Source organism: Barbus barbus (genome assembly GCF_936440315.1).
Source record: "Barbus barbus genome assembly, chromosome: 6".
Lineage (NCBI taxonomy): Eukaryota > Metazoa > Chordata > Actinopteri > Cypriniformes > Cyprinidae > Barbus > Barbus barbus.
In genome coordinates, this window is record NC_136734.1 from 12,856,425 (window position 1) to 12,879,183 (window position 22,759).

General features: G+C 38.0%; 1 protein-coding gene and 1 long non-coding RNA gene across 3 annotated transcripts in view; one reads left to right on the forward strand and one right to left on the reverse strand.

Moving 5' to 3' along the window:
• Positions 1-22,759, forward strand: part of LOC306870868 — a 1,223,475-nt gene that overhangs the window by 521,687 nt on the left and 679,029 nt on the right. The gene's annotated exons all lie outside the window — the stretch shown is intronic.
• Positions 461-22,759, reverse strand: part of LOC306870987 (microtubule-associated serine/threonine-protein kinase 1-like) — a gene marked incomplete at its 5' end in the record, with an annotated part of 39,457 nt that continues 17,158 nt past the window's right edge. The window contains 18 exons of the mRNA XM_079418622.1: positions 461-7,292; positions 7,508-7,692; positions 8,027-8,163; positions 8,273-8,395; positions 8,570-8,796; positions 8,943-9,140; positions 9,538-9,755; positions 10,054-10,175; positions 11,072-11,184; positions 11,653-11,778; positions 12,268-12,369; positions 17,459-17,624; positions 17,925-18,057; positions 18,369-18,507; positions 19,087-19,295; positions 19,477-19,568; positions 19,855-19,922; positions 22,587-22,719. Of these exons, the coding sequence (XP_079274748.1) occupies positions 3,298-7,292; positions 7,508-7,692; positions 8,027-8,163; positions 8,273-8,395; positions 8,570-8,796; positions 8,943-9,140; positions 9,538-9,755; positions 10,054-10,175; positions 11,072-11,184; positions 11,653-11,778; positions 12,268-12,369; positions 17,459-17,624; positions 17,925-18,057; positions 18,369-18,507; positions 19,087-19,295; positions 19,477-19,568; positions 19,855-19,922; positions 22,587-22,719 (6,486 nt within the window). The 3' untranslated portion in view covers positions 461-3,297. The remainder of the gene's footprint in view (positions 7,293-7,507; positions 7,693-8,026; positions 8,164-8,272; positions 8,396-8,569; positions 8,797-8,942; positions 9,141-9,537; positions 9,756-10,053; positions 10,176-11,071; positions 11,185-11,652; positions 11,779-12,267; positions 12,370-17,458; positions 17,625-17,924; positions 18,058-18,368; positions 18,508-19,086; positions 19,296-19,476; positions 19,569-19,854; positions 19,923-22,586; positions 22,720-22,759) is intronic.

Consider the following 22,759-nt stretch of genomic DNA (forward strand, 5'->3'; position numbering starts at 1 on the left):
AAAGGTTAGCTTTTTGTGAATTTTTTAAATAAAAGATCAAAAGGATTAACAAAGCAGGTTAATTTTCACAGTCTTCTTTGATCATATTTACCAAGGGTTTCAATAATTCTGACCACAACTGTATATATGTCTAATGTCTTTTTGCAGTCTCATTAAATCTATATTCTTGTTAAAAGAAAAAGTATGGTGGCCAAGAGAGCTCAACGCGCTGCAACTTCAGAAAACACATGCAAATAGAAAAAGCACCAGCAAATCAAGAAAACATCTCCAATTTGACAGCAGGTGGTGCAAATGCTCACAACACAAACAGATAAATAAACCCACTGCAAATGCTCACAACACAACCAAATAAAGAATAAAGTTCTTAATTTGCAGGTGTTTTTTCTATTTGCAGCACGTTGAGCTCTCTCAGCCACCGTAAAAAAGACAATAAAATGCAATAAAAGGTCATTTTGACATGCCTTTTTATTTTCAGTATTATACAACTTTAGAAGTATAAATATTTGTTTAGTATACAACATCTATGACATCCATAGAGCTTTCTGTGGGTGATGTACAAAACTCAAAACCACATCTCTTATTGCACAGATCCTAAAAGACAATGATAAGCAGAATCATCTACATAAACACCATTTTCACACATAGAGAGGAAAGAAAACTCCATAAAACAAGCAAGAACATACTGAACTAAAAGGACAACATTAGGCTACCACACCAATGGTCTTCAACAGCAAGTGTCTGCTAAGAGGAACTCACACACACACACAAACACACACCCCCACCCACCCAAACACACACACACACACACACACACACACACACACCTGCCTGTGATGCAGCACATTCATTTGGCAAATAACACAAATGTACAAAATATACATCCATGAAGTAGTTGTAAACAAACATTTAATGTGCTTCTTAAAGGATTTAAACATTAATTGTCAGAAAAGGGAAGGAGGAAAAGAAACACCAACAACATGAATGTCTGGGGTTAATTCATGGCAATAATATTGATATTTGAGAACAGACAATGCATATGTCCTATAAAACATTCACATTTTATCATTAAAGTTTCTATTATGTTTGCTTATAATCTCTACCCCAATTTCCCAACAAGCATTGTTTTTAATCTTAAAGTGCCTTGTAGCTCTTTAGACCTCCTAAGCTACAACTGTAACGCCTATAAGGAACTGAAACGTCAGTCTGCTAATACACTTTAAAATCTCTACAATCTTTTTATTATAGATTCTCTTTACATGGTGCATTCTGTTGTTTAGTTACTTATGCAGATCTGTGTGTTCAGCTCATATATACTCTGTTTACATAAAACATTAAATCACAAATACTTCAATATCATACGGTAATATAGCCTTTCACAATATAGGTGTACTGAAATTGGCCTAGATACACAGTCGCTTTACTTTAAGTTGGTACATGATGTATGTACACCAGCAGAGCTATAGCAGGTTTAAAGTTCAGACCAAATGTTATCAAAAAGACACAATGATTCATCCTCTTCTCTGTTCTGATGCTAACCTTCAATGGTCATTATCCAACTGCTTAAAGGTCAAATCAAGCATAACTAATGACAAATATGCTTTTTAAAGTTTGAGAACAAAAAGGAAGGAGAGCTTTGAAAGGTCTTGAACGTAAAAAAGTGCAGGAAATGCACTTAGCAGTCCTATTGCGTGATTAGAGATGTTAATAGCACAAATGCATTTAGTAAAGTATTACAGTCCCCATTTGTAAGTGCTGTACTTTGCATATGAAAATGATGGAACATGAAGAACGAACATGCAGTGAAACTCCTCACATTTACAACAAGCACTGACTACCAACCCTGACATGTTGCTAAAACACATTTGATTATCCCCGTATAAGCCCTTTTAACCAAACCAGGGGAAATACATCATGGTTCTGTATGCCAAATGTTAGCCCTAAAAGCTTGACTTTTTTTTTTTTTTTTTTAAACAGATTGTATATAATCTACATAGTAGCAAGCCTTAATCATGGATTAATCCTTCAGTCTCTGAAACTTGCCTTTTATATAGTGTGCTACATCTGCCTTGTCCCTGTTTCACGTAAATGCATGATTTCCTTGTTAGTGGCATCAAGTATAATGAACATTCGGAGAGCAACTCTGCTGTGCCACTTAAAATACATATCTGAAAATGCATGTGGTTAAGCCCTACATACCTTAGTGAAACTTCAAGTACACTTCATTTCAGAGTGAGACTATCATTATTCTGCTAGTTGAGACTCTATATCAGCACAATTACTGAGCAGATAACATCACTAGGAGACTAACATTAAGTACAGTATACAAACATAATATGACATAGCAAAATATATACATATAAAACGTACAACACTCATTTTCAACCGACTCCTCTGTACAATTAATGCTGCTGTATTTACAATATATTGCATAAAAATTAATCCTTACAAATGTATGTGAAAGGAATGTGAATTTCACCATGACCTGCTAAGAACAGCAAGTCATATATCCCCAAAAAAACTCTAAGGCCCCTTCCAATACGATTCCAGAACCATAAGATGATTCCAATATAAAATAGTTCCAGGTGAGAAGCACAGGACAAAGTGCTTTCCCTCTGTGCACCACTACCCAAAACAAAACTTTGCTGACAAAGTCACAAAAAAGAAAAAACACAGTAAGTGACAAAAATAAAATAAGTGATCTGTTCTGCTTGCAGAATGTAAGCTACATCAATAGCACCATTGCTACAAATATTTTCCTAGTGGTTTTAAAATACATCAAAAACCAGTGTAATACATGATAACGCTAGCCAGAATAAGCGTGAAGGTTGTTTTTTTTTTTGTTTTTTTTTTTACACAGTCAGTTAACATGCACCTTCATCTCTAAATTTGAGGTGCTCTTTGTTTGGTATAGTTACACTCAACCAGGATTGGCACAGTTCATTTAATCCTTAAAGGCATCTACACTCCGTCTCACCAATTATTGCACACGCCACATCACATCGCAACACAATAAACTGACTAATTTTGGCGCTTTTGCGAGATCTAAAACAAGACCACAAATCAGCAGCAAAACAAGTCAACAATCAGGCTACACTTTTTTTTGACATAATATTAACGGAGCATGATAGATCACAACACAAACAAACAAATTCATTTCTGGTTTCTTATGAAAACCCAAAGTAACAGCTTCACCGGTCCTCCGATAGAAAGGGTTCATGATATAACATATAGACAAAAATGATGTTTACATCCAGTCTTTTTAAAATTCAATACGCTTGGCAACTACAATACAATACATCACTTTTTACAAGTTGAACCACGTGGCGTATCCTTTGTTTGTTTAGGACGGACTGAATCTTTTTCAACAGTAGTACTATCCTTTGCCAAAGGCATGCCTCTTGACGAGTCTTTGCGGTTAGTTTTGGGTGCTGACGATGCATCTAGAATAGGTTCCTTTCTCTTCTTTTCCACTTGCTCTTTTCGGTTGGATGAAATTTGTTTGTCAGTCACCTTTGACTCACTGGAGACATGTTTAGGGTCAGGACTGGATATAGTAGTAGTAGTAGTAATAGTAGTAGTAGTAGTTGTTCCTATGGGATCACTTGTGCTGGAGCCCTTGAGAGACTCTGATCTTGGAACATCGATTCTGGACTTGACTTGTTCCTTTGAGGAAGGTCCAAGTGATTCAACTACAGCAGCGTTGCCCTTACCAGGAGGAAGTCCACTAGACACATGGATTTTAACAGCTGGCACAGGCAACACTGGCCCAGAGCCACATTGAGAACTAGCGCGGGTGTCTTTATGAGGCTGAGATTTAGTTGTAGACAAGACTGAATCTTTTAGCTCCTTTGGTTTGACTATGTTGTCTTTGACAATAGGATGTAGCTGTACTATGTTTTCCGGCTTTCCCTCATCTTCAACTGCCTTCCCTAAAGACTGCGTAACAAGAGGAGAGTCTACTCGGGGCTTGTTTTTGAAACTCAAAGGGGTTTGTTTTAGTGTAGCACTACCAGATGGTTGTGTCTGTTTTATTGCAGTCTGTGCTGGACTTATCTCAGTCATGGACATGTCCATAATTTGCTTCTTGGCCTTCTCAGTGTCTACATCAACAACAGTCTTGGATTTCTGTTTTTCTTCTGTTTTAATTGCAGATTGCACATGCACAGTGTCTTTTGTTGAAGTGTCACAACTTCTAGTCTTTGGTGGGCTTGCACCCGTGTCAATTGATGTGATTTTCATGTTTTCTTGGCTCCTGAAGATGGCTTCCTGCTTTTCACAGTTTTCGGAAACTTCAGCTTTGACTAAAGCGTTAGAGGCACAAGTAACTTTTTCACTCATACTGCATTTGGAGTCCTTTTTAGAAGCCATTTTATCTCTCGAGTCCATTTTGTCTCCACATGCTGGCAGGGTTTTAAGCTCCTTCACCATTAAATTGGATTGGCAACTTGCCTCCTCTGCATTTACTTTGTCTGCATGTTGATTTTTGTTTAAGCCCTGTTGAGACTGATGGGTTTGAACACTGAATTCTCTGCTACCACTTGATGCACCAGAATGTTGTGTTCTGTCTGAGATTTGTTTGGAGAGTTGAACTGAAATACTTGCTGTCTGTCCATTTGCCAAGCCATCAGAGCTTGAAATTTTGGCACAAGTCTGATCAGACTGTTGAGGTTGGATGGTGGTTGTTTTTACTTCAGCTAACCCAGAAAGTTGTGGGGTGGTGCTTGCACTGGCTTTGGATTTGGAATCAGTAGCAGGCGTGTCTTTCAATGGGGCAGCAATTGCAGATGAAGTGGTTTTTCTTTGAAGGGTAGACAATGAGCTTTTAACAATAGTGGTCTCGGGTGCATCTGATGGCACTGAGACAGAAGACACAGTGGATATTGTGACAGAGGAAGCTAAAGACAGACTCTGTGGCATGGGTGCTGTTTCTTTGACTGATATCTCTGGATTAGCCTGCCCTGAGTCAGCAGCTGAGGTTGGCGTACCATCAGTTCTGTCTCCCAGTGCAGACTCCATGTTTTTGCCCAAACTTTTCATTCGACTAGATGTTTTGCTTTCCTTCAAATCTGGACTGATGTTGAGAAGGTCTTTGGTGCTACCAGCCCTATCCTTTCTATCTATCACAGTCTTGATTTTAGCCAAAGTTGGGCTTAATGTTGCACGTGCATTGTCCATAACATTTTCTGATGAATGGACCTGCTTTATCACTGGAGTGGTCTTTGTATCAGCTGGTTTGTCTTTATTCATGCTATCCTTCAATGTAGACATTGCTGGACTGTGTGAACTAATCGGTATCTCACTCCGCCTACTATTATTTTTGCCAGAATTTGCTTCTGGGATTTGCTGGACAGAGTTGAGTTGAGAAAAAACAGCAGAAGACACTGGGATTTCCTTAGGTTGATTTGTTTTACCAAGATCCGGTTGTATCTGCTGAGTTTCGTTTTGCTTTGGAGATGTATCCTCTATATTTTCCATGTCATCTTCCTGGTCTTCATTGCTGACTTCCCTGATGGAGGGCGTTTTCCCACATGCAAAGTGAGCATTGTGTCGTGCAGCTCTCATCTCCTGAGCTGTCTTTAGCCTAGTCTCTGATTTCACACTTGTCTCTATGGACTCAACTTTAGTGGTAGTAATCTGCAACTTCACTCCATCATTACATTTATTTCTATCATGCAAGGCCTCATTGCAAGCAGAACTTATTGTAGAGTCCTTATTGGAAATTGACTCTTCTTTTGTAACAGTTTTACTGCTCAAATACACACTGTCCTTAGAGTTAAGTGTCCCAGACATCCCTGCATGTGGACTTTTCTGTTTCGCTGTGGTTTTCTGTTGAATAGGCTGTTTGCCATAAAGATCTTCTGCCAACATAGTACTTTCCCCATGGCTGTTTGCCATTTTGGAAAGACATGTGTCAGTCTTGGATACCCGAGGCCCAGAAAGCAGACCGATGTCCAAGGTGCCCTCTAGTGGCTTTAAAGAGGACACAAGCCTTCCCTCCAATTTGTACTCAGAGGAGGTCTTCCTGATAGGACCATCAGAAGCAATCATCTGAAGTTTTTCTACTGCACTCTCTCCTCTTCCACTAAAAAGCTTAGGGGCCAAAGTTTCAGAAGTGCCATGGATGTTGCACATGCCCCCTTTAACATGTTCTAAAGCTAACGCGGAATCCAACTGAAGACTTTTGGACCTGGTGGTGTTGAAATGAATGCTTTCATGAACACCAGAGGATATTCGACACAAGGAGTCTTCCCTATCCTCAAAGGACTGTCTCTTTCTGGCAAACTCCATGTTGGAGGCTTTGAAATCTGGTTTATTACTTTCCTTCATTGCCCGAGACATCTGACGATCTGACTGACATAAAGGTGACCTCCCATTCTCACTTAAAAGTGATACACAGTCTCCACTGGTGACAGACTCAGCTATGCTCTCACAGACTCTCGGATTTAGTTTTTTGTAGAGGACATCCTTCAAACTAGCATTTGTAGACTTGTCTAGGGATCCAGATTCGGAACCCTGGGGTCTCACACTGGAACGTGTAAGGACACTCCACTCCTTATCTTCAGCAGCACCTTCCACATCTTGCAAGGTGTCTTGTTTTTGCATAGACTCTCGTCTCTCAGCCCAGTCCTGCCTCTTCACCACCATTTTGGCTTTCAGCTTCTCCCTATCTAGCTCCTCTACTGACTCCTGACGACCAACTTTGCGAGTGACAGGCCGCTTTAGGCAACCCTGCTCAGCAGGCCTCACCCGAGTAATGGTGGGTGGCTCACAGGAAGTGCTCTCCTCTATAGATGGTGGGATATGCTCCCCTCTAGATGAGGCCTCCCCTTGAGACTCCTCTTGGGTGACCTCCAAACTGTGCTTTCGGGTGCATAAATGTTTTTTGTCACCAGCGTAAGAGGGGGAAAGCTTCTCCTCAGATTGAACTCGCTTCAAGAGTGGGGACCGAGGAGGCTCTGCACTTTTAGGTCGTACCATATGGCGTACAATAGTCGGGGGTGAGTGCATTTTGGCAGGGAAGGCCTGAGAGGGTTTGGAGCTTGCCACAGTGTGACTCCGCAAGGGAGATGGGGACCGCTGAGGAGAAGTCGGCTGAGGCTGAGGGGTCGGGGAGGGTGTGCGAGCCAATGGTGAGAGGGGAATGCTCCCTGCTGATTTACGTCGACCCTGACGTAACCGTCCAGGTAGTTTGGGACCCAGGCCATGCAGAGTGCTGGGTCGGATGTGGCCAGAGCCTGCTGGTGAGTTAGGTGCACTGGAACTGGGGGAGCTACTCTGTGATGAATTGGCACCTGAATGAAACAGCGGAAAGTTAAAACATTAAGATAAGTGACAATGTTTTTATTACTTTCATTCAGATTTCATAATTTCACATTGAACTGAACAGGAAGAGCACAGAACACTAATATTTACACCCCTTGACACGACAGGCAACATTAAAATAAATATATATATATATTTTTTTTTTTTAATCAGCACCGATGTCTGGGTAATGTAAGATACACACCTGACTGGCTGAAGTCAGGTGTTGGGCGAAAGGCAGCTGTGGGGGAGCGTGGCGAGATACTGTGTGTGGGAGATCCAGGCAGACTCTCTCCTGAAGACAGTGAGCGGTTTAGCGAGGAGAAACTACGGCTGGTATGTAAAAGTGGAGAGGGCTGCATGGCAAAACGTTTGAATACTGAACGCCGCCTGGAGAGAAAAAAAAGCTTAAACTGAAAAAGCATACTGGATTATGAAATTATTATACATAGATACTGCCTACTGTTTTAAATAATATTTTTAAATAGTAGGTTATATACTGTATATACTACACAGCATGCAGCAGAAAAGTACAAAATTTTTTCCATTCTGAACAGTGTACATTACAAAAACAATGCCGCAACAGCTACATCTAGTGGCAGTGGGGGATCTTGCTACTGAGGTGTAGGTAGTTTATCCAAATATTTGTGGCTAATGTACTGTAAATAAACATTTGTAAAACCTGAAATGTCAGACAAGAATGATGATATTTTTGTTTTCTTACCTTTCTTGAGTTTTCTCTTTCTTCGGCTTCTTGGTTCTTCTCACCATTTTGCTTCTGTAACTATTTCTTCTAGCTGGACCAGTTTTAATAGAAGTGTTTTCAAAAGGGGTTGTGGAAATTGCAACTTTACTTCCACTCTGTGAAATAAGCACATGTGACTTATAGTAATTATTGTAACACAAAATGAAATGGAAAACAAGCAGTGAAAATAGTGTTGTGGTTGTAACATTGGTTGGTTTTTTTCACCTTCAACAATAGTTCCACCACCTCAGTGTGAAGCAGCCCATGAACTGTTTCTCCATTCACATGAGTGATCAGGTCTCCAGCCTTAAGACCAGCCTTGTGAGCAGGGCCACCATCCTCTACATTCTATTCCCAAACAATACAATATACATAGTAAATCATACATGGTTTGAAAGCTTTCATCAGTATCTTAACTATGTGTGATGCAGTAAACTGAGATATGAAAAATCTAAGTGAGAATACATTTTGTCAGCTGTTTGGGTTCTATAGTGGTGTGCTGGACAGCCCTGCCACACTCACCCAGACCATGTGATACACTGTATAAATGTCACTGTCACAGGCGTAGACCCGGATTGCTCGCAGAGTGAAGCCAAACTTCTTCCCTGAGCTGTGAATGATGATTGGCTGACGACAGACGACACCACTGAGGGAGGAGTCTCGGCTGGGGGAGGAATCTCTAGAAGATGGGTCTGATGACAGCGAGTATGGAGAAATGGGGCTTGCTAATGGTGACACACCAAAAATATCTGGGGGGAATAAATCAATAAATCAACTGACTGGCGCTGTGCAACAACAGTGCAACAACCATCTTTCAAAAAACCCTGACATGGACAATAACAAACACTATTTTATTATATTCCAACAAAGTATTTCACATACTGTACACACTCACCTCCAGGAATCATGAGTGACAGGGCGCTGGTAGACACTGATTTTGGGACTTTGCTGACAGCACACTGTTTCTCTGTGGTCTCAGGTTTGGGAGCAGTCAGGAAGGAGGCTGTATCAGAGGAGGGCTTACAGGAGCTGTCCAGACTCTCCACTCCATCTCCCCGTGATGGCGCTTGATCCAGGTGCTCAGAGAAACTGCCTACTCAAAAAAAAAAAAAAAAAAAAAAAAAACTTATGCAACCTATAAATAATTGTAATATTTAAAATGTTTATTATTTATTTCCCTTTGAATCATTGTTTTATTTAAATATTAATTACTATCTGTTTGATCACAAACAAATAACTTTTTTTTCCAGTTAAAATGGGGAGTCAATTGTACCTTGGCAAAAACTCAAAGTACAATCAACATAAAATACAGTAAATACACTGCAGGCCTCCACTGCCTATAGTACTGCATGTGCACCAAAAGCATGTGAAAATGAATTGCATTTATTAATGGTTTTATACATGGAGTCTCAAACACAAGTAAACATTTATTTATTTATTTATTTTTGTGGCGGATGTTTGATCCCATCTGCTTTAAATCATCCCTGTACCTGAGAGAGTGGAGTTACTGATGGTGCTACAGGGTGTGGTGGGATCAGGCTCATCCTGAGGCAACTCCCCAATACTAAAGGTCACTTTACTGGGGTCTTCAAGAGCCAGGGAACCCTCGTCGTCTTCCACTTCTGCAGAGATTGCAAACTTAGGAAGAAGACCGGAACATCTGCTCAAGCTGGTGCTCTCAGTGTCAGATGAATGAGAGAGAGAGGGACTGGAGAAGAGAAACAAGCAAAAATGACAGGATCCACCTGAAAAAGTCAGGTTCTACAAATTTAAGGTAGTTTTAGGAACATAGACGCTGTTTTGTTGGCGATCCAAAGAGGTCTACAGCTCTAACCAGCTTTATTAATAGTAGACTATGAGGTAGGCCTTGACCCTGCTAGCAGGTAGTCCGATCTAATCAATTATCTGGACCAACTTGGACCAGTTAATGATCATACATGTCCAACCTGGACAATGTAAATTCATCTACCATCAGAAGTTGGATTATCCCATTAAATTTAACATACATCTCAGTGAAGTCTGGAGTCCAGCTCAGTGAGTCAACAGTGAGAGGACTGTCTGTTGTCTTCTCCGGCTGTTCTCCTTTCTCTTCCAGCTGTCCTCGAGACAGATCCAGACTACTGTAAACCTACACACACACCACATGCAAACAAACATACAGCATATTTACGCATCAATAAACTCCATTAGCTCTTGTAGTAAACATATGCATGTGTCACAGCATTCAAACATGAGAATGGGATAAAGAATCCTGAAAAGCGAGGAAATGTAACTTGAAATGCATCTGCTGGTCACTGCTAGGTTGCTCTTAAGGTGTTCTGGGTGATTTCTAGGTGGTTGCTTACTCTCCCAAGCAATGTACAATATCATTCTACTGAGGTTTAGGTTGGGGTAATAGATGCAGCTTCATGCTTGCTTTTTTATAAAAAATATATGCCTTAGTACGAATTACGTACAATTGTTTGAATTACTGTATAAATTTAGTAGAAAACAGCAATACATAAAATGGCAATAGCCACCAAAAATAACAAATTGATGATGCCTGAATTTTATATTGATAGTAATAATATTCTTAATACATTTAAATAATTAAAATGCTAAAGAATACATAGAATCAATAAACCATATTAGTTCCCCCTGTCCTAGTTTGTTTATAAAAAAAAAAAAAAAAAGAAATCAAGCAACAATCCCATAATTATAGCATATATTTATAAAACACAGCCATCACCAGACTCTGGAAGCAACTGATACTGCAATGCGCCAAAGCTTTGCATGCCTGAGAACAAGGATGTGCATGAGTATTTGTTGTGTGCAATGTTGTTCCCTGACCTACAAAAGCATATCCCTCTAACAAAAGCAAATGCATGTAAATCTATGAGCTGAGCCCTATGGCAGAGACAGTGCTGGCCATAGTTTTCCACATTTTTATTTGAACATACACTGGTCAGGACTCTTCTCATCTGAGTCATTCTGTACTGCATGAATTAAACAGTGTGTGAGGAAAAAAAGAGAGACACAACTCACTTTGGAGAATCGGTGTGAAGATGAGGAAAACTGGCGCAGTTCCACATTGAAATCTTCATCATTGGTATCATCCTCCTCCTCAGTTTCCAAGTGATGGTACCTATCAGATCGTGCTGAGATTGAAAGAGAAAATGTGTCACATTGTGCGGTGATGTCAGTTGTCAAGATGCACTCGTCAGTTATTTTAAGACTCCATTCTTCTAAGAAATGTTAAAAAATAAACATTCTGTCATCCAGCTTGGTCATTATACAATACACACAAAAAACTAAAACATTTGTACTTAAATCTATATTGTTATTACTGCGTATATATAAGATGAGAAACATTTTGACAATGAAATGTCCAAAGCAAAGCAAAAAAAAAACACTAAGCTACAGCAAACTGTTGACATTTCTCCAAACAAATGACAAAGATTCATATAATCAACCAACTGTGCTATACTAATATATGACTAATCTATCAGTCTGGGAACATCTGATCCTCCCTTAAGACATAAAAACAGACATGGGCACTGGCTCTCAGTCCTGCACTGCTTGCATGGACCATGAAGGACAATGACTTCACTCCTGCTGTCACTCACTGTCAAAGTAGCTGGTGTCATCCTCAGACTCCAGCTGGGGGATGAACTCTGCCTTCTGCCTCAGCAGGCTGTTCCAGTCCAGACTGTCAAAGAACTGATGGTGCTTGACCTCATACGCCCCTCCTGCTTAAAGATATATAGCCAATCAAATTTCAGAAACAATGTGATAAAGCAACAAGCGGTAAATTCTATTTACTCCACTTTGTGTATTAAATATCTGTTTTGCTTAGTTTTTTGTAGTTAGGGTTAATAGTTGTGGTTTTGTTTTGCGTTTCACAATATTTTCACTTTATGTGATGCTGGAATCTTCTTAATATCACCAGAAACTTTATATTATGCAAATATAGTCTGAACTTTCACTGGCAAAGTGGTGATGATCCTAAAATATTTATTTTATTTACTTTTTTTTTTAACCAGCCATGGAATAATATTTACTTAATTTACTTAATGTATATATATGTATGTTTTACACTGCATTTTATCCACAGAGCCATGCATTACTTTACAAACCCTAAAATACCTTTTGGACAACTAGACATTCACTTAAATGCCAAAAGTATTTTTTACTCACTTTTGGAGCTTGGCAATATTACCGCAAACATTTTGGACCCTTACCAGTGCCGAGGCGCTCCAGAGGGTTCTGTCTGAGCAGTAGGGTGATCAGCTCCTGAGCATCAGCTGGTGGTGCATCCTCTCCCTCCGGCCAGTTTATTTCATCTAAGACAAGAAGCAGCAAACAGTTTCATCCTCATTAACCAAATGGAACAATATCAGTGTCTCTTCCAAAAGTCATTACTTTTCATTCAAAATGAAAGCTCCTCTCTGGTTTCGTTGGGTCTTTATTGCAACACAGAACTGTTGAATAAACTAATGAATACAGAGAATATTTTTACATATGAATCAAATCTGATTATTCAAATGCATCAAAATGCCTGCTACAACATAAACAGGCATGCATAAAACATCCTAATATTCCACTTTCTCGTGCATCAATTCCATGCATGGATTTTCAGTATCCAGAGGTTACTTGACATTTTTCACTAATTAAAGAACAGGGCCCTTGACACAATCAAACCACAAATGATTGCAGAGCAACAACAAAAACTGAGCTTAGATCAGAAAGAAATGGGGACTTTAGCATAAAGGCCAGGGGAGTGAAATAAATGAAGAGCTGTGCTTTGTTTGTTTCCCGACTGTCTCTACAGCAACAGGAGCCTCACATTTGAATCACATTTAGAAGCATGAATATGCATCCAAGCCCAGGGCAAGAGCAGCTCGTTGGGCTCATTAATTAAGACTCACACCTATGCTAACCCCATTACAGAAAATTAATACTAAAGGTAGCAGAAATATTGGTATAAATTGGTAGCAGGTCCAATTTAAAGACTGAGCAAATATGTTTGATTGAAATGCATCTTTCTATCAATAAAAATGTATCATAATATATTCAATCAACTACTGGTTGCTTTCAGAGGGACTTTTAAAGTACAGTATATAATGCAGTTTTTATATAGTCTTGTTTCCAAGAGATTTAGGATTATCTTATTTGTATTAAATGCCATTTGAAGAATACATTATGAAACATTTTTGTTGATAGAAAGATGCATTTCAATCAAATATATTTGCTCTGTCTTTAAATTGGACCTAAAAATGTAAATTGTCAAAATATTTGTGTGGATTCTTTTACCATCCATTAAGCAAGAAAACCTTGAAACAACCCCCATGTGTTTCTACAGCTCCTAAATATTTCTGCTACCATTTATACCTTTAGTATTAGTATATAGTATACACACACACACACGCGCTGGTTTTTGTGGTTTATGAGGACTCTCCATAGGCGTAATGGTTTTTATACTGAACAAACTGTGTGTGCTATTGCCCTACACCAACTCTACACCTAAACTTAGCCCTCACAGGAGACTTTGTGCATTTTTAGATTTTCAAAAAAACACCGTTTAATATGTTTTTTAAGCCTTTTGAATTACAGGGACATAGGCAGTGTCCTCATAAACCACCTTCATATTGTAATACCTCTGTCATACCCGTGTCATTATATATCATTATACATATATTTGTGTCCTCAAACCACATAAACATGCGCGCACACACACACACACACGTGTGTGTATATATGGTAAAAATTTACAATAAGGTGTCATTTGTTAACATTAATGTATTAACTAACATGAAGAAACAATGAACAATGCATTTATTACACAATTTATTAATCTTTGTTAATGTTAGTTTACAGTGCATTAACTAATGTTAACAAACACAACTTGTGATTTTAATAATGCATTAGTAAATTCTGAAATTAACAGATTAATAAATGCTGTAGAAGTATTGTTCATTCTTGGTTCATGCTTACTAATGTTGTTAACTAATGAATCTTATTGTAAAGTGTTACCATATACATACATACATACATACATACATACATACACACACACACACACACACATATATATTATATTATATATTTATATAATATTTACGTTGCCTGGGAGGGCCCGTCTTCGGTTCACTTAGTTTTGTCGTGGCCACGAGTTTAATGTGCAAACAAAACTACGTGGCCATAGCAACCTGGGATTATCAGAGATGGATAAAACATTTTTATTAACATTAAACATTTAAATTTAATATTTGTATATTATTATTATTATTATTAGGTTATATTAACTTGTTAGGGCTATATTTTATATTCATTTCATATAAATATAATATTTTATTATTTCCCCTTTCAATTCGTGTATCGCTTTACCTAATTAACATTCTGTATAATTATGCTATTTGCTACCATATATTTTGCACATACAGTAAACACCTGACAATTATGCCAATACTTTATGATTGTAGGCTATTTATGCCTGTGCATTATGATAAATGAGCATGTGAATGATTCATCCCTCAACAAAACACTATAGGCAGTAGGCTATAATATTAATAATTATTAATTCAGAGAAAAAAAAGAAAAGAAAAATAAATATTAAATTCAACCTTTAAACTGCATTTCCAATAGGCTATAAATTCCAGTCAGCATAATCAAAGCTTTATGTCCAGCATTTACAGGCTTACAAAACTGGTCAGAACGTTATGTAAAGAGATTGAAATGAAGGGGAAAGAATATCAAAATATAATAGGCTAATAATAATAATAATAATAATAATAATAATAATAATAGCTAATAATAATAATAATATACAAATATTACAGAAAAAGACGATCAATTAAATGGACACAGCTAAACTGTGGGATGGATAAAAATGTTTTCTTGTAGGTCTATTTTATTTTATGTACTTCATGTAACATTTAACCTATTTGTGATAAACTTGATTCAAATGCTGGTTACATCGCGTGCCATTGCCTACAGTTCAGTTGCCTATGGTCAATATAATAATTTAATTACGTAATACTTTTTAAAAATAATTAATATAATAATTTCTTAATTTAAAAAAATATATATACTAATGAATCCTTGATAATCCCGGGTTGCTATGGTCACGTAGGTTTGTTTACACATTAAACTCGTGGCCACGAGAAATAGATGTTGTTCCCACAACATAGCATCTCGAGGCCACGACATAAGGATGTCATTACCTCGACAAAACAATCTCGAGGCCACGACATAAGGATGTCATTACCTCGACAAAACGATCTCGAGGCCACGACATAAGGATGTCATTACCTCGACAAAACGATCTTGAGGCCACGACATAAGGATGTCATTACCTCGACAAAACGATCTCGAGGCCACGACATAAGGATGTCATTACCTCGACAAAACGATCTCGAGGCCACGACATAAGGATGTAATTACCTCGACAAAACGATCTCGAGGTCACGACATAAGGATGTCATTACCTCGACAAAACGATCTCGTGGCCACGACATAAGGATGTCATTACCTCGACAAAACGATCTCGAGGCCACGACATAAGGATGTCATTACCTCGACAAAACGATCTCGAGGTCACGACATAAGGATGTAATTACCTCGACAAAACGATCTCGAGGTCACGACATAAGGATGTAATTACCTCGACAAAACGATCTCGAGGTCACGACACAAGGATGTAATTACCTCGACAAAACGATCTCGAGGTCACGACATAAGGATGTCATTACCTCGACAAAATGATCTCGAGGCCACGACATAAGGATGTCATTACCTCGACAAAACGATCTCGAGGCCACGACATAAGGATGTCATTACCTCGACAAAACGATCTCGAGGCAACGACATAAGGATGTCATTACCTCGACAAAACGATCTCGAGGCCACGACATAAGGATGTCATTACCTCGACAAAACGATCTCGAGGCCACGACATAAGGATGTCATTACCTCGACAAAACGATCTCGAGGTCACGACATAAGGATGTAATTACCTCGACAAAACGATCTCGAGGTCACGACACAAGGATGTAATTACCTCGACAAAACGATCTCGAGGTCACGACACAAGGATGTCATTACCTCGACAAAACGATCTCGAGGCCACGACATAAGGATGTCATTACCTCGACAAAACGATCTCGAGGCCACGACATAAGGATGTCATTACCTCGACAAAACGATCTCGTGGCCACGACATAAGGATGTCATTACCTCGACAAAACGATCTCGAGGCCACGACATAAGGATGTCATTACCTCGACAAAACGATCTCGAGGCAACGACATAAGGATGTCATTACCTCGACAAAACGATCTCGAGGCCACGACATAAGGATGTCATTACCTCGACAAAACGATCTCGAGGCCACGACATAAGAATGTCATTACCTCGACAAAACGATCTCGAGGTCACGACATAAGGATGTAATTACCTCGACAAAACGATCTCGAGGCCACGACATAAGGATGTCATTACCTCGACAAAACGATCTCGTGGCCACGACATAATATGACGTTCCCACGAGTTAATATGACGTTCCTACAAATTAATATGTTGTGGCCACGACAAAACTAAGTGAACCGAAGATGACCCCTCCCGGGCACCATAAATATTATATATTTATAATTTCTTATAAAACTTTCTTAGCCCAAATATAATGAAGGAGAATACTTTTTCTGCGTAAAGAGAACAAAAATAACGACTTTATTCAACAATTTGTCTCCTCCGCATCACCGTAGCGCCATTTTGGAGAATATCCGCTGGACGCAAACAGCGTATGCTGTTCTGTGTCAGCCACACCACATGGGAGGAGACAAATTGTTGAATAAAGTTGTTATTTTTGTTTTCTTTGCGCAGAAAAAGTGTTCTCGTTGCTTCATTAAATTCAGATTGCACCACTAATGGCAGATGGACTATTTTGACGATTTCTTTCATACTTTTCTGGGCCTTGGCAGTGTTATTTACTTGGCAGTCAATGGGACTGTCACAAGCGTCCCGATTTTCATCCAAAATATCTTAAATTGTGTTCCCGAAGACGAACGAAGCTTTTACGGGTTTGGAACGACATGGAGGTAAGTGATTAATGCCAAAGTCTTTTGTTCAGCTAAATTAACATTTTATTAGACAAGTCACACGTTGCTGCTTCTCATAAAAAAACAATCACATGTGATTTCATTTGCATAAGACAGCAATGAACAAATCCAGAGTAATCTAGGTTTGCATAACAACAGGTGGAGGATAAGAAAAGGAGACCCACATGCCTGCAGGGGTCTTTTGCTGATCCTATGAGATACTGATATGCATTAATGAGAAGCAGAGTTCAGATTACGCAACAGTCTGAATCTGCTAAAGCTCTTGCTGAATGAAGCAAGCCTGTATTGCATAACAGGAATTCAGAATGTGACTGACCACTGATGACCTGCCCAAACAGTTCTTCTGGAGTGTCTCCAAAGAATGGTACACAGCCCACCAGGAACTCATAGAGGATGATGCCCATTGCCCACCAGTCCACTGGCTTCCCATAGCCTTGCCTTAGGATTACTTCTGGAGCAATGTACTCAGGTGTCCCACACACCTGTAAAGAAAAATGTATGCAGATATTACAACCCTCAAGATCAACAAAGCTGGTCAACTAGTAGGTTTAAATGCTGGTGTCTTGTTTTATCTATGTTAACCAGCAAAACTGCTTAAAAGCATGGCTGTGCTAGTCATCTAACCAGAATAAACCAGCCTAGACCAGCATGGAAATTCATGCTTCTCTAAAGACCAAATCTTCAGGGAAGATATCAAACATAGAGGTTATGATGACAATGGCTATGCAAATTCAAATGAAATATCTAGTTGTCGGGACTTTCCCAGAGAATTGGATCTTTACCTGTTTATCAGAGAACTCTCTAGCATCCTTCTCAATGTGACCCTCATAGAGGTTAGTGGTCATGTTCATCAGCCCCACTTTCGATAGGCCAAAGTCTGTCAGCTTGATGTGTCCCATTGAAGTGACCAACAGACTATCATAGAGCAAGGGAAAAAAAAAAAAATTGGTTATTAGAATCATCAGAGGAAAACCCTGCTTGAATAAACAAAGCTGGTAGCAGTTTTTTTTTTGTGCCAGTTCCAGGAAATGCTCTGCATACTCTAGCTAGCTTAAAGATTGTTTTCCAAACTGAAACCCAGTCCACCAGGTGGTAGGCAGGCTTCAATCAACTAACAATACAAATCAGCTAGAAATAAGCTTCCATCAGCTTGAATTTTTCACAGATTTTTCACTGTTCATGTTCATTTCACTTAAAGTTCTCTAATCAAATCACACACAGCTTACTTGTCTGGTTTGAGATCTCGATGAACAATTCCATAGTTGTGGAGATATTCCAGGGCTAACACCGTCTCGGCAAAGTACATTCTAGCCATGTCCACAGGGAGAGGACCCATGTTCTTCAGCAATGTAGCACAATCCCCTCCTGTCAGGACAGGAAACATACAAATTAATGCTCCATAAAAATATGAATATATTGCATAAATGCATAAAACGTAACATTTTGCATAAAACACGTTTCATAGTTACATTACATTTTTTTGGCTCATGTAAGTTTAATTTATTTCTTGGTTCAAGCACTTTGTTGGTAAATCTGTTTTTCTTTGTTTTGTTTTTTTACTTTCCAAACATTTTTTCCCCTGAAATTTGACTCTGAAAAAAAAAAATCATTGTGAATAATTTTATATTTTATTTATTCACTGACCAGTACATGGTTGACAGCTTACTTAAATATTTGAACAAATATTGAGCTGATTTAAAAAAAAAAGAAAAAAAAAAAAAAAACCCTGACTGGACTAAGACATTATTGGTGGTTCCAAATTTAGTTAAATCAAGTATCATTATTATTACCAGGTCATTTATTTATTACTCCCTGGCTACCCTGCATTCCATGTCACTATCTATACAATGGTGCCATTCATTACTTTTATTAGCAGTAACAGAGTAATGAAACACACTTTTAAAAAGTAACATTCCCCAACACAGTAAATGTGGTACAGCATACCTTCAACATACTCCATAACCATGCAAAGGTGTCTGCGAGTCTCAAAGGAGCAGAACATGCTGACCACAAAAGGGTTCTCAGCGAAAGTCAGGATGTCTCTCTCCACAAACGCCTGCTGGATCTGGTTCCTCAGCATCAGGTTCTGCTTGTTAATTTTTTTCATGGCAAAACGCTGCTTTGTCTCTTTGTGTCTAACTAAATACACCGCACTGTGGGGGGAGGGGGATATTATTGGTTTAAATGAACAATATATGACAATTTAACACACAGTAACAATGATATAGAGAAAACTAATTTAAAGGACTAACCTTGGAATGGATTACTATGATTTTGCCTACTGTGCTGTATGTATTACTATATGTACTGCAAACAATAATTTTAGTTACTTACCCATAAGCCCCATTACTGATCAGTTTAATCATCTCAAAGTCGAGCTCACAGGGTTTACGCCGGGGCCGCAGTGCTGCACTCAAACTGTGGAACTGGATATATTATATATATATATAAGTTTAATAATATTTTTGTAGACTGCTTCACTAGCAAATGAATGACAGTTCACATACTGTAGCAATTTTCATATATTTCATCCTTAAATTTTATTTTTTTCTAGAATAATTTCTTTAATAACTTCTCTGTGGGATGCTTTAATAAATCACAGTTGTTTATCTGCTTTATATTCCATACATTTCTGAATAACATTTGTGCTCTACTGTAGTGTACTATTTTGCTGTCTTGGTTAATTGGTTTACAGTAGTTAAAACTACTTACACTGACAGACTCATCAGTCTCAGGAGTTTCTGCAATCCCGCTGTCGTAGCTAGTTAACTGGGCAATTTCTGCAAGACAATGACAATTAATGAGATGCTCGACTAAGAAAATATTTGAAAAACTTAAAAAAAAGAAACTAAGAATACAAACAATGACAACTATGACCCTCTAATTTTTATTCTTGCTAAACAAAGCCAATATACTGTTTATTTCCAAATCATTGGGCATAAGTTTTGACTACAGTTGGCCTTTCATTTATATTTACATATTTGTGAGGCTGTCTTCTGTGCAGAATGTTTTTTTCGTCATTTAAAAGACCCAGAATGACTATTGTTAATTGTGTTTTTTTTTTTTTGACTGAAAGAAAACAAACAAACAAACTAACTAGTCATTTTTCCAAAAGAGTAACTTGGTAGAGCTGACTGCGGTGGTTTCTAAATGAGTTAAATGGTGTGGAAATCAAAGGTAAAATATACACACATCGTGAAACATTTACTTGGAAAACCTGCCATTATGGACAAACCCCGGTGAGGCAGTTCTCAGGGGGCTCCAAAAGTAACTGATGAACAGCAGGAGGTAATGAACCAGAGGGTCATTCGGCTGCCTCGAAAGACAACTAAGCCCATCAGAAAGCCCTCACAACAGCTGCCGATCTTCATTTCCAATCATCACACCAAATGATTTGGATGTTCTCCGAGGATTAGAAAGCCTTGGAGGGCTTTGTAACCAACACTGCTTTGGCAGAGATGGCAAGACAGAGGCATCAAGGACTATGAGCGTATTTTGTTCTCATTACCGATAATGATAGTCTTGAGTACAAATTAAGAGCTTCGTTACAGTATGTTGTGTCTGTACGAGGCTTTCAGCTAACATTACAAGAAATAAAACTCAAAAGAAAAGATAGAACCCATTTTCTACACATAGGCTCCTGACCTTGAGTCAAAAGTTTTTTAAACAGTAAAGCTTTTAATGTTTTTAAAAAAGTCTCCTCTGCTCACCAAGCCTGGATTTATTTGATCCAAAATACAGCAAAACAGTAAAAAAAAATATTTTTTTTGGGGGGGGGGGGGGTAATTTACTATAAATATATTATAAAATGTAATTCCTGTCATTTCAAAGCTGAATTTATCATCATTACTCCAGTCACAATACTTCAGAAATCATTGTAATATTCATATTATCTGCTAAAAAATTTATTATTATTATTATTGTTGAAAATTTTTTCAGGTTTCTTTCATGAATAGAAAATTCAGAAGAACAGCATCTACCTGAAATAGAAATCTTTTGTAACATTATAAATGTCTTTATCATCTTTTGATCTATTTAAAGCATCCTTGCCAAATAAAAGTATTATTAAATACATTTAAATACAGTTATTTTAAATAGTAAAAATATTTCACAATATTACTGCTTTTGCTGTAATTTGAATCAAATAAATGCAGGCTTGGTGAGCAGAAGATAATTCTTACTGTTCAAATACTTTCCTGGTAGTGTGTGTGTGTGTGTGTGTGTGTATATATATATATATATATATATATATATATATATATATATATCAGGAGCTTTCTGTCCATATAATCTGTGAATGCTCAGCATACTCCGCATTTGAGAGAATGGGTTCACAGACTGGCTAATTAATATAAGCATGATTATAAATTACTTTATAATCTCTATGACTTTATAAATCACTTGAGCTTACAAAATAAAATGGTGGGAATAAGTATATAAAATTATCTATTTGCAAAACGACAGTCATTTTATGTAAATCTGTGTCAGTTACGGAAGCATCCAGGCAAGCGGATTTACAGCAGTTTTGGCGCTTCCACTCGATTGCTATTACTCCTCATGATTTTTGCGTTTTCATTAGCTTTCTGGCATGCTGATGATTCTTGTATGTGAGGTAAGCGGTCCATGAATTGGTTGTCCATGTGGAAAAATAAGCTGTTGTCTGCCGCAAATGAAAAGAAAAACACTGTAATGGTATATGGTCTTGCTTTAATAAGCAATGCGTATTTTAAAAAATGTATCTTCCATTTTTTGGCATGGATAATGTATGTTGAAGATTGGTTATTTGGCAACATACTTGGAACTCAGCATACCCAGTTACAAAAGCCACTGATATAACGCTTTGTACAATGCAGATTGTTTCAAAGCTGCTTCACATTATTAAGCAGGAAAATTAAATTAATTAATTATAAAACTAATTTGATTTCAGCTGTAAAGTAGCTATACAAAGCTTAATTTAGTTAAATGCTGATTCAATTCAGTTCAATAACAACATCAATGTTTGCAAAGTTAGTGTCATTCTCCAGCTTAATTAAGTTCAAAGTCTGTTGTCATCCGATGCAGCACAGCTAAATCAATACAAATTAATTGAGATGACAATAGCAAGGTACCAAATCTTTATCAGGTGACAGTGGTGTGAAAAAAAGAAGAAAAACTATTGAATTTAAATACATCATTTTTAGTATACTAATTTGTAGTATACTAAAAATTGGTATACTAATTTGTAGATTTCGTTTCATAAAAAAATATTTTCTGTTGATCACAAAAAGCCTAATTGAATCCTTTATGGTTTAATGTTGTAAAACAATAACACAATCTCCCAGCAGAGTGAAGTTTTATAGACACTGAAGTCATCTTATCTTATGGACCATAAAGCTTATGAACAAGCCATGGATGAACCCTCTGAGGCAAAGACTACTGAAAACTATGTACTGAGGTCTTCCTACCCTCAATTGGGTCCCTTGTCAAACCAAGTTGGCTGATAATGTAGCGTGGGATGTCGGTCTTGATGCCTTGGCCCTCTTTGGCATGACCCTCTGCAGCCTCCAGGAGATGATAGAACTCTGCAGGGTCAAACTCCTATAAGACAGAATGTATTTATCTTTAACACAAAACTTTG